The sequence below is a fragment of the Bactrocera tryoni genome, chromosome 2 (genome assembly GCF_016617805.1).
Source record: "Bactrocera tryoni isolate S06 chromosome 2, CSIRO_BtryS06_freeze2, whole genome shotgun sequence".
Classification (NCBI taxonomy): domain Eukaryota; kingdom Metazoa; phylum Arthropoda; class Insecta; order Diptera; family Tephritidae; genus Bactrocera; species Bactrocera tryoni.
This window is the reverse complement of record NC_052500.1, coordinates 1,459,676-1,475,792: the sequence shown is the minus strand read 5'-3', so window position 1 is coordinate 1,475,792 and position 16,117 is coordinate 1,459,676. Positions and strand designations below refer to the sequence as shown.

General features: G+C 32.5%; 2 protein-coding genes across 6 annotated transcripts; both read left to right on the top strand.

The window, feature by feature from the left end:
* Nucleotides 1-1,682: 1,682 nt before the first annotated feature.
* On the top strand, nucleotides 1,683-10,494 carry LOC120768639 (ubiquitin-conjugating enzyme E2Q-like protein 1). 4 transcript variants are annotated; one of them, XM_040095407.1, is made up of 5 exons: nucleotides 1,683-2,084; nucleotides 8,363-8,837; nucleotides 8,900-9,041; nucleotides 9,118-9,467; nucleotides 9,608-9,692. In XM_040095407.1, exons 2-5 carry the CDS (start codon nucleotides 8,605-8,607, stop codon nucleotides 9,690-9,692), a joined length of 810 nt encoding a protein of 269 aa, XP_039951341.1. In that variant the 5' UTR covers nucleotides 1,683-2,084; nucleotides 8,363-8,604. The 4 variants fall into 4 exon arrangements, with proteins under 4 accessions (XP_039951341.1, XP_039951339.1, XP_039951342.1 ...); XM_040095405.1 differs by having other exon boundaries at nucleotides 8,345-8,837; XM_040095408.1 differs by lacking the exon at nucleotides 1,683-2,084 and adding an exon at nucleotides 8,283-8,299.
* Nucleotides 10,495-11,854: 1,360 nt separating this feature from the next.
* On the top strand, nucleotides 11,855-16,083 carry LOC120767277 (flocculation protein FLO11). Of its 2 annotated transcripts, XM_040093150.1 has the most exons (5): nucleotides 11,855-12,130; nucleotides 13,169-13,690; nucleotides 13,760-14,119; nucleotides 14,177-14,386; nucleotides 14,455-16,083. In XM_040093150.1, exons 2-5 carry the CDS (start codon nucleotides 13,254-13,256, stop codon nucleotides 15,203-15,205), a joined length of 1,758 nt encoding a protein of 585 aa, XP_039949084.1. In that variant the 5' UTR covers nucleotides 11,855-12,130; nucleotides 13,169-13,253; the 3' UTR covers nucleotides 15,206-16,083. The 2 variants fall into 2 exon arrangements, with proteins under 2 accessions (XP_039949084.1, XP_039949083.1); XM_040093149.1 differs by lacking the exon at nucleotides 11,855-12,130 and having other exon boundaries at nucleotides 13,050-13,690.
* Nucleotides 16,084-16,117: the final 34 nt, after the last annotated feature.

Below are 16,117 nucleotides of genomic sequence, written 5' to 3'. Positions count from 1 at the left end.
AAATGCTAAGCAGTATTTATTGTATATACATACATATATGTCCAAATACTAATATTACGTTAGATACAGTTAAAAAAAGTTGTTGGTTAAGAATTCCTCTCTATATTACGAATTCATATTTCATTTATTATGCTCCTTTAACAAGAAAACTCAGCTTCAAGCCAATCAGTTGAATATTTAGTTCAGATCGCCCAAGATCAGTTGTTAGGTATTTCGTTGTAGTAATTTTCAAATCCTCTTCCATAATTCGTTAACTAGAGATTCCTCATCTAGAGTAATTTGAATGATAAAAGTATTCAGAGAATTTATGAAAATCTGCTTAAAGTAAGCATGCATTTAATTAAATGTAAAACCATAAAAATGTCTTGATACAGAAACACATTTAGAATTACACAAAAGAACCAAGAATCTGGTTCATATGTATACATATATATACATGAAAGATCAAATTCTAGCACAAATTGTTAAATAGTACGTAAATACTCTACTCTACAAATATCTGTAACATAATACGCATGCCGTAGTGACTTTAATTCTTCATTATCCAGATAATGTTAACACCAATTATTTTACGTTCTTCGGATTGCTAATTATTTAGAAAGGTATATTAGCAAGGGAATATTTCTATGCGGACATAACTAAAAAAAATTGTATGAAAACGCTAGAGGGATCCCTTAACTTATGAAGTAAAATAGTAAATTAATTAGATTAAAATTAAAGAAGTACAGTATATGAATTGACCAAATATTATTGGTGCGATTGTGTAGTGTTATTTTTGTTAACTTGTTGGACTGAGAGGCAGTCCCATACAAGTAAAAATTTATAAAAGTTTATAATAGCAATATTTTAGCTATATACATACATATATCCACGAGTATATACTCAAAACCGTTGATTTATAAGAATACAAAACATTTGTGGACATAAAAGTATAAACACTAATATATACTCACATTTACACGTAGATGTATGTATATATGGTAGAAATTTTTGGAAAAACGTAAAACTAATTGTAACAGTTCAAAGCAATACATAGCGTGCTTAGGAGGAAATATCGACATTAATTCTTGTGATTTCTCAAAAAAATTTACGTGTGCGTTAGTAGGTATTTTCACCAGCGCAGAATATTCAATTCCTGATTCCATAAAAAATTAGAAAAGTGAAAACCAATTACGTACTTTATATACTTACATACATACATTAATTAAATTCTTAATACAGTAGATACATAGCTCTTTTTCAAACACTTTATAATGTACAAATATGGGAAGAATATCAGTAACCTATATACCTACATATGTATATGTAGCTTCCTGGAAAGAAATAAAAGTAAAACAAGTATATTAAAATATCACCATAGAATTCGTTTAATTTAAAAATAAACAAGGATATACAGTAAATGTAGGCGAAAATTCATCAAGGAATCCACATTACAACATTTCACATATTTTCTAACATATGGACATGCTCACATGCATTTTAAAATTTGTGATTTGCTTTCCGGCGGTTAGTAAGACCAGCAGAGGGCGACCATGATTTTTCATAAATAGGAAAACGCTTTATTTCAAATTTCTCTGAATCACCCTGTTTGGACTTCTTGCCATTGTTTTATGTTCTTATAAATCAGCAATTGTGGTAGATTCTGTCAAATTTTGCATTTTTGCAACACAAGTTAACGGAATTTCATTACGAGCGGTTGTATGATGCGGTGAGTGGCACAGTGGACAAATAAAATAACAAAAAAGTGCGAAACAGCTACAAACAAAACGGAAGTGGGGATATGTGAAACTAAAGAATTTATGCAAAACAAAAGGTTCAAGCTCTTAGCCGACATATGTTTGTATAAATTTTCATAATGAGTGCATAAAAGTTATATTAAAATTGCAAAATTGGCTTTCTTAACGAGTATTCAGCATCTGAGCTGCAAGCATTGATTTTACCCATCTGTATTGGTATCGGATAGGGCAGCTGTCACAAGAATAAAGTCAGCAAAGGCAACCAACAGTTTCACAAGGGTGGAGAGGAAAAAAATAAAACTATATCTTCACTTTCACATAATCGCGGATAATTATCTTTGAATGACGGTGAGTACAAACTACGAAGTTATAACACATATAAAATTCGTAGATTTAATATTTGGTCCATTGTCAACGAAAGCTCGCATTCCTCTTCATATTTACATACTGTTAAATTCATGCATTTATATCTATGCGAAAGTATGTACACATGTATGTACATGCGTAGAACAAATTTTATGTGTATGTAATCCCTACATTCGTAAATTACTAGGCGTATTTATATTTGTTTGTGCGTAAAATTTCTTTTAGCCATTTTTTGTAATTAATTTTAATCTAGATGCTTAAGAATGTTGCAAATCATCTCATATCGATAGTAGTACAATTACTAAGAGATTGATAATCTATCCTTTTCTAAGGACGTGATTACTTTAAAATGTTATCAAAACAAATATACATATATGTACATATATACAAATATTCATATGTACATATAGAAACATATTTACATCCGTAAGTAATGGGTAACGAAATACTGTTTTAGAAACATATCTTTACACACGTATAACAATACGTAAATTATAACAGAATAACAGGATTAAGAACAATTTGGTGCCCCTTACTCGTGAAGCTTCACTTTTTAAGAAACTTTCGAAAGAAGCCAACATATTCAATGATGCTGTTCTTATTACGAAATAAAGTGAAATGTAATTAAGGAAATCCTTACTATAATTTTGATTTTTGAACTTAGTCAATTAGGCTGTGAAATTATTTATAACCGTGTATTTCTAATTATTTCATATTGATAGTTAAAACAACTAACCTCTTAGTTGTTGGTTTTAGAGGACATCTTTAATGTTACTCTCATGTAACAGCCTATTTCCTCCTTTGAAGTTCATAATTACAGAAGTAACCTTCACATATTCACCTTGCCTACTCAGAAGGTCAGTAAAGCATTGCAAACGACACTGTGCACAAGCTGAGCGGCGAAGAATAGGAATACTTACATACTTACATGTGCATACATATATACAAAAATAGATACGTATGTACATATGTATATTCAATAGAACAACTTGTGGAAAATTGCACAAATTTAGAACTCCTCACATTTTCTGTAATACCCTTTTTCTGCAGTATGTATAAAATAGGCATGCCTTGTTGGAGATTTTGGCTCGATCAAAACTTGAACCCACAACACATTAACGTTCAGTATCAAGGCCTATCAGGTTTCATTTATTATGCTTGACTGGCTTATTTAAAATTTGGCTTTATTTAGTTAATGTAATAATGTTTAAATATTAGTCGAATACACTGTTCAAGAGCACACATGTTTGTTTGGAATTTTCAAGTTCAATGATTAGCACTCGGAAGGTGAGGGAGTTATTTTATTCAATAATATACATACATAACATATGTACATACATATGTGTGTTTATGACGTCTGTGTGTGTACGTGCAAGATGTTTTACAGCGATAAGGGTTTCGCCTCTATAATCTCTATCAGCAGACATAAAATTCGTCTTAAATGTGAAATTAAATTGTTATAACAAATTAATGTTGTGTTGAATTTTAAAAGCTCAATGAAATACTCATTCAATTACCATACACGCATGGAAAGATTTTGAAGCCATAAGTCTAAATACTTCCGGAGTACACAAGATAATGTAAGTAATAGAAGGATGCTATTTTATTCGGTTTGCCTAATGGTTTCCTTCCATTGTAATTAAGGAAATCCATTGTTGTAAAATGCATAGGTTTCCGTTCTCATTGTGAATTATGTTTACATCTCAATGAGAAAAAATCTGAAAAATATTACATTGCATACAACTAGGCGTTCCACATATTTATTCACAAGTAAGGCAATTTTGAGGGCTTCAATGAGATTAAATCGCAAAAATATATTTTATTATATTATTTATGTATTTATGTTTGCTCTATGGGCTTGCGGGTATGTCGTGTATGTGTTTAAAGGACAGCAGAAAAACACTTATTTCAAGGTCAAATAATTTGACTATCTACTAGTAAGGATAATAAGCACAATGTTGACTAATGTTCGCATTCCATTAGCCTCTAACAAATACGTGAAGTGTATTTATGCGTGTATCCAACGTATCTCATCCACTCCTACGCTCTCACAATAAATACTTATATGCACATAAATATTATTTTTATCAGCATATGTATTATACGTCACAAACACATAGCTTCACAAACGGGTATAGCGCTTGCTTGGTGCTCAAACTCGGCTTTTCGAATTACACAGGGTGGCTATATAAAATCTCTATAATGCTCTCTATGTCCATGTTCCATAATGTCTAATATCAATGAATCATGAGCAAATAAAGGAAGGTTTGTTACGATTTAATTGTACGTTTTCCTCTATCTCAGCTCAGAACGATCAATATGCCCAATAACGGGACAATTGGATTTTTTAAAATAGCAAGGCCTGCCTCATGCAAAAGACTTCCGAAATAAAAGTACCAAATCACCAGCAAATGTATCATATAGCTGTGGACCTCACCCTCGTTGATACTGACTTAATTATGGCAAACTTATAATTTATAAATGCATTAGAAGCCGGGTACGCTTAACCATTCAAATTGCATTACTTAATCATATCAATTTAGCCATCACCGTTAATTGCGCATACAATAAAAGATGAAGCAGCGGCTGTTGCTTAATCCGCGTGTGTGTATCATTCACTTGCTTGGCAAGTCTTCAGTTTCCTAGCTGTTGTTGCCATCGAGGCCATAAAACCCACAAACAGCATCAGTTCTTACGAATCATTAATTTATTATATACATATGTATGTACATAAATATGTCAGAATGTATATCGCGTCATTGGCAAAAGTTCAAAGCACTGCAGCAGCTGTCCGAGTCCCACCATGGCAGCCTTGATAAACAAAGGCTTATTATTGAATGTAAACTTTGAGCGATGCATTGCAACAACACCAACATTCCTCAACAAATCCATCAGCTGTTTGGAGGCAATACACAAAAGTTAAGACCATCCAATTGACATGTGGCATTAAGATGACCACCCTAAGTAGGCGTAGAAGATTGGACAAAGAATTGCCAATTTGGAAGCACCAATATAAATTCATTTATCGTGTGTTTGCATGTATGGTACATACATACTTAGATACCTCTACATATTGGGTAGCCGAAAAAGTCTTTTCGTATTTCTAATCAAACTTCAACTAATTTTTTTATAAATATAATAAACGAAAGCTTTCAGTTTGAACAACAATTTGCGAACATAAACCAACTAGCTCTATCATATGCTATGTACATAAACACATGCACATTTATTATTTATTTACTCGGGAAATTAGTTGCAAGCGGCAATTCGCTGATTGTTGACATACGCTTAATCGATAAATAAATTCACATACGCATATATTTAATTGCATATGCGTTTTGCAACAACAATGGGCGGATTAATTTACTATACATTTCAAATGGAAAAAAAAATAAAATAAGTAGGTTTTCATATGTAGGCATGTTCAATATTCCCCATGTCGACGAACTATTCGTTTACCATACATGTATGTATACATGGCGATCTCTTGCATTTTATAGATGCTTTTATTCACAGCGAGCAGTTTTAATGTGAGTGATTCACTTTTACTTACTTTCATCTGTCGTATCTTGCAGATTACAATATTCTTTTATAGCACCTTTGTTAATGTGTGTGTGTGCAGCGCGGATATTTATTTGCATGCACATTGCATCGCTTGAAAGAAAAGACGCCAAGTTTTATCCGCCTTTGTTTGTTCCCAACCATGCGCGTTTATTGTACTATACGCGTGTGCACTTGTGTACATGTAGAGAGGAAATATATTTGCATGTCCCACCTGACGAAAAGAGCAGTTTATGTACTTATACATACATATGTATATACATATAAAGGAAGGTATGTATATACATACATATGTATGTATATTCATACAAAAGCACTACGCAATTAAATGTAAATCAATATACTTATTTCCATATGCCGCAAGTGCATCTACTAAATGCGTCCACAGAGTGCTGTGCACAATAGAATTTGTTTCTGATAATTAGAATATCGGTCGAACGTTCTAATACATACATATATGTACATATATATTATATACATACATATGTACGTATGTATACTTGTATATGTGTGTGGATTCGTTTATTTTGTATCTTAACAGTGTTACTTATTGGTCCACATTACTAATGGGAATATTCTTCAAAACTGCTTTTTAAACAATAAGAGTATTGCTCCCGAAGAACCCGATATGTCACCCCAGATTCCATCTCGAGGATCAATTTTTAAACAGAATTTACGATATTATTTTTGCAGGTAGATAATGCTCTTTAAACCGATTAAACTGACATACATATATGTATATGTATGTATGTTTACATATAAAATGAAATAAATGAGTATGTAAGTATGCCTAATTCACGATAATGCCACCTCTTTTGTATATATTTCGCACCGTTGTTGGTGGTTCTGTTGTTTATCAATTTAATCAAGAATACCAGAAATGGGATTAAATAATTGGAACCTGAGTTCCTGAATGGCAGATAGACATACGAGTGCTTTAAATAATTAAATGCATATTTTCGTATACATACTTACATATACATATGTATGTATGTACCACCTACTTTATTTTAAAAGTATGCACACATGTGTTTCATTATGGATTACGATATTATGTACATATGTACATACATACAACGTCCTATACTTTCAAATATTTATAAAAATTATTTCTTACTGAGCTATTCCTGAACTAACTGAATCTGACATTTTCACAGCAGAAAAATAAATTTCCTTCAGAAATACTTCGTACTGAAGTTGCTCGACTGTGTTGAAGAAAATTTTATTTATTCGCTCAAAGGTGTTCTTTTACTAGTTTTTCGGGAACATTTAATAATGGAATCTGGTGATTTTTAGTAAAATACCATAAGTTCAATAACAAATCCTTAAAAAATATTGAATCAATGTAAGTCTGCTACGCTTAAATACTTCCAACAACAACTCAGACCACCGCCATACCTTTGCAAATCCGAACACTATAAATAGGAAATTGTTGACAGCAGGAATATAACACTACGGGTATTATAAAAATATAATAATTGCTACCACAAGCTTGTGCAGGCGCGTGAAAATGCACTTACTATGACGCAGATGTGTATTGGTGCATATACAAACATACATATGTACATATTAAAAAATAAGTGAATATAAGCATATTTTATCTCTCTCTGCCCGGTTTCTAAATATGACAATATTTATTGCAAACTTTATTGGTTCTGTTCTGAATTAATTTATTCCACAAATAATTGAAATAAAATCAAATCTCCAATAACTACATTATCTAATTAAATATAACAAAAAGGGGGGTGCAAATAAATTGGGCGGTTTTTATCGTTAAACATCACAGCTTGGCTTGCGGTGTTCATAAACTAAATACTTCACCCATTCTATTGCTGGAGTGCACCTCCTTCGTATACATTGATTTACATAATACATCCGATGCATGTTGCATGTACACGCACCTCACGTGTTCAACAACAAATTAAGATATATTTTTTCTTGTCCCTTTACATTTTCATATTTTTTATCAGTTGTTAACCTTTGAAAAACAGAACGCTTTATGAATTAAGTTGCTTTAATTTCTTTCAAACAAATCTATACAAAAATGTCTTCCCAATTTAACTCTTGAATCGACAATGCTTGGATAGATTTTACTATGTGCGAGTAAATAAATTTTATTAAATATAAGACCGTTCCATTTTGTTTATAGTATAAACTTATGCTAGTATTAATTACAAAATGTTTAATTTCGCATTTTTATGAATATTGCTTTGCATATGTAAGTGTATTTGCTTGTTATTCATATCCGCTCATTCTTGTTTTCCTTTGTTGACTTTTACCGACTATTTTGCTGGTGCAATCACACTCTTCAAACATATTTATTTATCTCCTCTATTCTCTCTCTATCAACGAATCAACAATAAATTATTATAATTCTCGCGTCTGACGTATAGTCTGAATATATACCTAAATCGAATCGGTTCTATGCAATATTAATTACAATTTATTTAGTTTTTCTTATATATTTCATTTTATTCCTGTTTCCATAGTTAAACTTTCTTGCTATCTTATAACAAAAAACCAAAATTTTCTGGAAACCTAAAATTGTAGAATTGAATTAAGATTTTTTCTTTCTATCTTCTGAGAATAATAAAATCAGCTAAACTACATTTTACTAAGCTTGTATCTCTAATATAGTATGTATAATATATAAAAAAAATTGTTTAATGTTTTGATTTTAGATTTTCTTTCCCACCCAGGTGCATTGTGCAACAATTTGAATTTCTCGAGATGAAAAGTGTTATAGGTATAAGACTGAAAGATTGAAGAAACAGTTGTGCTCAAATGAGAACGTGGAACTGAGCAAGCATTCGGAAACTACTAGAAAACCACCGAAAATATAGAGTTTCAATTGTGGGCAGCTCCAACACCTACTCCGAAGAACAAAAGACTTAAGTTAAATAACAATAACAATAAATATAGGCGAGTGCAAAATTGAAAAATGTCGTCCCGTCTTAAGGAGAAAGTGACCGCGGCTATACGAAAATTCAACAAGAGTAGAAGTCGCAGTGGCAGTGGTGATAAAACGGCTGAGGCTGGGGGTAGCGCAAGTGGGAATATCTCTGGAGGAAATGTCAGCGGCAATGTGACGGCGAAAAATTCAAACGGTAATGCGCTAGGCGCCGGTGTTGTAGCTGAATCGCCGGGTAGACGTCTACGTCGACAAGATAACAGGTACATAACGATAAATTCTTTTTTTCTACTAATTTCTTTAAGGTGAAATTTGCTTTTTTCAGAGTTTCACCAGCTACAAGTAGAATGGTTATGTCAGTCAATGTTCAACATGTTCCCGATCACAGTATTCGGGCACGGCGCCTAATGAAAGAATACAAGGAGATACAAAAAATGCACAATAGTAAAAACGATCCAGTATTCACGGTAAGCAAACAATTATGTATATGAATAATTTTGAGTTATTAATGATTATGCTACGCGATGAATGTTGATGCCACAGGTGGAACTTATAAACGACAATCTGTATGAGTGGTACGCACGACTCCATATCGTCGATCCAGATTCGAAATTAGCGAAAGACATGGTTGAGATGAACATTCCATTTATACTCCTGCATCTTGTATTTCCCGATAAATTCCCATTCGCACCGCCTTTTATGCGAGTAGTCGAACCAAGAATCGAAAAGGGCTTCGTAATGGAAGGTGGAGCAATTTGCATGGAACTTTTAACGCCACGCGGTTGGGCCTCAGCGTACACTGTAGAGGCGGTCTTAATGCAGTTTGCAGCGAGCTTAGTTAAGGGACAGGGACGTATTGTGCGAAAAACAAAGGGTTCAAAGGATTTTAGTAGGTGAGTAAAAATGCACAGACATCTCTTACACATAATTTGCTCCATTAAATGCGTGACACACATATAATGCACATCAGAACTTCGTTTAAAATCTATAATGACAAAATATAAATAACTTTTGTTTTTGTTCATTTTAACAGACGAACAGCGGAGGAAGCATTCCGTTCATTGGTAAAAACACACGAAAAATACGGCTGGGTAACTCCAGCACTTTCCGACGGTTGAATGGCTATACACTTGCTGCATCTGTGTACACAAGCGGTGTAAGAAAACAAAACACAAATGTCAAAGAAGAATGCAGTTCTGGTCCTTGCTCTGACCAAAAGTATACTCATAATTAAGTTTATTTACTAGGCACACATATATTTAAACATTTATTGAACTCGGTATTTTCGATTTTCGTTAAGAAGCTGCCACAAAAAGATAATTCGTTGTTAAGCATGTAATAGTATTTGTAATTGTATTACCAATACGGTTTGCTCATACACACATACAATATACATACATACATGGTATATAAAACATATAGCTTAATATCAATATATACCTTCCATGTTTATTTATTTTTTTTGTTTTGCAAAAAAATGGCGATAGAATAAGATTTTTATAAAACACCACGTAAGATAATATACACTTATAACAATATGGTAAATTTATCAATTCGCGAGTTCGCAAATAAACCGAAAACCATCCAGAAACAACTTAGAAATGTAAATACTAAAATCAAAAATAAATTAATTATAATGTAAACTAAATTAACCGTTTGAATATGTTTCGATCTTTCAATTGAATGCAAAACGTGTATGCAACATGGTGGCATTTTTATTTTAAGCAATTATTTTATAGATAGTAATGTTTACGGTCGCGAAAGTCAAAATTATTCTAATTTTTCTGGATTTACATATTCAATTACTTAGGAAGGGGCTCACTTTGCAAGGTAAAGCTGCAGAAGTGGTTTACCAACACTTTGCATGAAACACAAGAGTTCAAAATTTTAGTTAAGATTTGAATTAAAGCACTATACACCAATATTAAGCAAGCTGTGTTATAGAATTGGAGAAACCAATGTTTTGTGATTTCATAGATACTGAATTTATTACCAAAAAAATACTTTTTTATACAAATAGTTAAAATAATTTAAATAATTTATTTATGTTGACTCCAAAGACTATTAGTACGTAATCACTTATTAATTATACATATATGTATATGTACACTTTTAAGGAAATAATATGCAATAAATCTAAATATTTATGGAAGTATTTCTAACGCTTGTTTTCACAAACAACCGTCAAAAGCATAAAATATCGTTATATAGTTTACTATATCTCAGTTTCAAACATGTGTACATATAGTATATAACACAATAAATGTTATATATTTTTTAAATTAGTTTAAAATACTTTACACCGACATAACTGTTTGCGTGTAGCATTGAATTCGGCATACTTTTCTTCGTGAATTCGGTTGTAAAAATGTTTATGTTCATAAAAATTTGCTGTACGAAAATATTATTCAGTATTTTGCGATTTTTGCGATGTTTTGTAATAACTATGCATATACTATACCATATATGCATGTAAGCATTCGTATGTTAAAAATAATTTAATAAACCTCTATGTGTAATAAACAAAAGCATTTTTCATTCGGAAATGGTAAGTTTTTATTAAATTAACCACAAATAAAAAAATTATGTACATACACATTGATGTGTTTACTACTCGGTAAGTTGAAAAGGGCATAGGAACACTAATACGATACTTAAAGCCCGCGATATTGACAACCTCTGGCAATATTTCTATTTAATGTTTTTATGATCAGTTCTAATTTTACTCAAAAATTGTGATAGGTTTCAAGTATGTATGTATGTATGGTACATACATATGTTATGCTGCCACACCTAAATGCAGCGATTTTTTGATAAAACTAAAAAATGCTTTTTATTTTTTATTAGCAGCGTTATCTATGTATATGCAGCTTTTATTGCTACTTATTGAAATATTAGAGATCTGTCCAGTCTATAGCAAAATATTGGGATTTAGGAAATGTATTTACAATTATGTGTTTACATATACAGATATGTATACATGTATTTGCAGTTGTATTCTATGGGTCACTACTTGTTTTGGAATGAGTACTAATATTTTATTAGCTATACAATTTTTATAAAACAATGAAAATAATATAACTTGTGTCATAATAACAGCTTACCAAAGAGTATCGGCTTCTAAAATTTTTTAAGCAAATGATTTTTCTATACATTAACCAATATCACCCGCATTTATATTCGAACAAAGCATTTTAAATTTGCTGAATTCTAACAAGCTTCGAACGGAACCAAATATTGACATTTTGAAAGCCACTGTATTAAAGAAGTTTATGAGTGACTGCAATAAGTAGCAGAGATGTCAGCAGCCACGAAATTTTCACATTTTTCAACGGCGAAAAAAGTAATTAAATCGTGCAAGTTCTCTATGGATTATAGTTATTAAACATTTTTTAGATATTGTGTGAAAGATTTGAATAATTTTTATGAAAAGAACTATGCGATTACACAGTGAAAATTACCAGTGAAATTCGTGTGGTCGGATATTTTACGTATTTACGAGAAAGATTTTGTGCGTATGCGTAAGCAAAGACGGAGAAAGGATAACATTTCACAGGTAAATTTCTACTACAATTGTTTAAAGAATGTCGAAAAAATTAAACCATTTTAAAATATGTTCTGTGGAGTTACTAAAAACATTAAAATTTAATGGTATAAGCTTATTTTTGTGGAGATATTGATAATTGAAAATGGTGCTCGCCACACGAAATCAATTGACATTCGTCAATGTAAAGAGTGTTGCCATGATTTGGAGAATTACTATTAAAAATCTCCAACTTTTACCCAATATTAGATATACAAATATATGTATTAGGGTTCGAATAACCTGAAAACCAATTGTTCAGTTATTCGGTTTGTAACCATCCGTAGGAATATTAAACGATTAATACTATTCGAATAGTCGAATGCTGCAGGTATTTGAATAAACGAAAATTGTTTGAAATCGAAGCAGCCTTTGATATTTGCTTGCTTTACATTTGTTAAAATGCCATTGTATACGTATGTACTGCAAAGTTTTCACAAACTTGTATACGTAGATTCGGATTCTGCAAACCGAATATTACTATTCGAACAATGCCTTATCCGGTTATTAATATATGTTCATACTAAGACCATGGTCTAATACATACTACCATTCAGTAATGCTTTTTATTTAAGAAATCTAAAATTATTTTATTTGAAATAAAGTTTCAACTGAATGTGTTTTCTAATCCTTATTTATAGAGTCTTAAATATACTTAAAATTATTTGAACGTTGAATTTTATAATTAATCCCAATGAATCTTATTTCAAAGTATTTAATTCCCTCAGGATTGGTTGTAATTTTTGTCTTAATAAACTGTCTTTCCATCATTATATATAATTGTTAAAAATCACCTGAAATAAGTTTTTGAAAAAAAAAGTGTGGCAACACTAACGTAAACGAAACACTTTGATTATATGAGAGGGGTCGGGTGTAAATTAACAGCTCAGCAGGTTGAGAACCGACCGAATGGTAGCCTGTGTATACCCTCATCTAGGTGTCCCAATATTATTTGTGTAGTCGTATATAGTCCCAGAAATAATTCGGTTCATTCATTAAATATTTCACCAGAAAATATATGTGAGCATTATTTAAGTGACAGCAGCGTGTCATACATCAAAAAAACTATAAAAAGATCATAAATAGCACACCTACAATGGATGTAGGAGAAATAATTGAAACAGCTGATGGACCACCACAAACAATAAGTTCAGAATTAATTAAAAACTCCGCAGAATCAACAACCAACATTGGTACCAGTTCTGACCAAAGCGTGGAAGTTGAAAACACTTCTGGCTTAACTATACCATTAAATAACAGCAAAACACTAAAACGTTGTTTGAGCGTGCCAATTTTGCCCGCTGGCTCTTCTTTCACATCAATGACTACTCGAGCCGCTGCAGCAGCTATGGCCATGCGAAATGTTGGAAATACAGCGAATCCTGTAGGTGTAAATAACCCAAAAGAGGCACTATCAACACCTATAAAACATCAAACTTTTAACAAACGTGAGGCGGTTGGCGACGTATCAACTGTAAACAACTTTGGACACAATATACATATTGGAATACCACGTTCAAATCCTTCCTCCAGGTATTCATTTGATTGGAAATATGAAAAAGAGACTTTCAATTAATATATATTTAATCTCATTTATTTTAGGGAAGTTTCACCGGCGCCAGTGTTCAACATATTCGCACCCCGTGCCCGTCGTTACTCGGCCAGTTATACTCCTCATGGGGCAGCTAGCGTTGGAGGCAACTCGACTGCAGTAAATGGCTTGCCACTTTGCCTCACTCCACGTGTCTCCCAGTTGAGACAAGAAGAATGCGTAGATATGTTAAATACTCGCGAAGCAAATCATGAACGTGAATTACATAGTGCCATGCAAATGTCCCAAAGTTGGGAGGACTTGACTTTGGTTGCTGAAAATTGGTCTTGTAAATCAGAGGACTTAAGTAATCCACTACAGGTTTCCTTGCCATCTGGAGTTACGAGTTGTTCGAGTCCGAGCCCAACAAAGTATGTTTTTTTACGAAAATTCGTAATAGTATTTTATAAATTTGAGCATATTTTCAGTAATCGTGCCGGGATGAGGCTACCATACGGTTTGTCACCATCACCAACAAGACGTACTTTCGCTACTAGACGATCAATGTCACCAATCGCTATGCGGCCATCACAATTAGGACCCGTTAAGCGCAAATTTGAGTTGGATGATGGTGGTGGTACTGGAAGTAATTGGAATGTATATTCTCAACCACCTTTGAAGAAAATATTTACGGAAAGGTAAGATTTATTTATTTTGCAATATTTCATCGCATTTCATATTCATTCAATTTCAATAAATTTTCCAGTCGAGGTTCTTCACCAGTTTGTCAATCACCATCTTCAATATGCCCCAGCCCGGATTCTGGAACATACGATGGTCGAATAACACCAAAGCTATTCATATCGAAGTTATGCACCAATAATACAAATAACAATTCAGCTTGTTCATCACCAAGTAGCAGTATAAGTGGAGGGATCATCGACTCAACAACTACCTCAGGGATATGCTCCTCTGGCTCTTCAACGGCTTCCTCCATATCTGGTGGCAGCGAGCCAATGTGCATTGGAAATGGGGGAATGGATGAAGGCATTTCAGTGACAGATAATAACGAAAAACTTAGAAATAACAGAATTTCAACAACCAGTGGTTCTTCTGGATGCAGTGTAGATACAAATACAGGCAGTGAAGTTCAAGCAATGGCCACTGACATACAGGATGATGCTACCTTGTTGGATGACATGAAGAGTGAGACATCGTCCATCGGGGGTTGCTCCAGCATCAGCATCGAGTCATCTTCCTGCGACAGCGCCTCCAAGGCAGCTGCAAGCTTCCTTAATAGACTGAACGTTGATGATATTAGCACAAGTCCGCTGGCAGTACAAAAAAGCTTTTACATCAACAAACAGGGTTTAACTGGTAATAAGAAATTCATTGTTAGCAGTATAAGCAGCGAACCAACCGAAAGTATTAACGCAACTAGCACCAACGTTAACCCCTCTACTCTAACAGTAAGCGCATCGGACCTTATCTCTTCATCATGCACAAATGGTTCGTAAATAACGAGAGGTTGTCCGTTTTCCCAATAAATTAAGTTATAATTGACCGAGGAGGATTTCTGTTCTGTTTTTTGCTTTCTCGAAGTTTTTTATTTTGCCTTGATATTACAAAACTAGTTGGCATTAAAGTACTAGGAATTTAGAAAAAAGTTTGGTTTTAAGTTGATATAAATATGTTCTCCCGCCATCATTTATTGTTATCAACTCATTTTTGTAGAGTTTAGTTGTCTTTTCTAATTCATGTCATAGTCCACTTACTCCAATTGTTTTGTCTGTTAATCAGACTGAGTATTTGGCAATCGTTTCATTTCATTTTCATTTAGTAATTACTGTTATTTAAGTCTGTAATGTATGTATGTATGTATATAAATTAGAATAATTTATGTAAACAAAAAGTGAATTTCACTTACTGATATGAAGAAAATTGTTTCTTTTTTGTTTGATATATCTGATATCTGATTTATGAAATATATTTATTAAATTGCGTGACACTTTACCAATACATGATTGCTTTGTAAAATAAATTGAATAGTCAATTGCATATGGGTTAGTTAATTTTTGACTAGAGGAAAGCCTTCGACTGAATTGCAAGATACAGATTTTGTGCTTTTAAAATATTTATAATAGTTCTTGGGTGAATATTTAGGTTAATTCTATAATTGTCGTCGTGATTGTTAATAACTTTGTAGCTCCTATAACTCTTAAAATGGTGTTTATCTTGCGAATTAAGAAAATGTATTTTCTGATCTACGACTAACTATGTATGATCTATAGTTAAAATGTTGCGATGTATGCAAAGGATCACACATAAAATATCAGTTAATTTGCTTCATGTAACTTTAAGAAATAAAATAAATACGACTTTAATTTCAATAAAATATGAGTACTTTATTTTATAAAGAATTTACAATA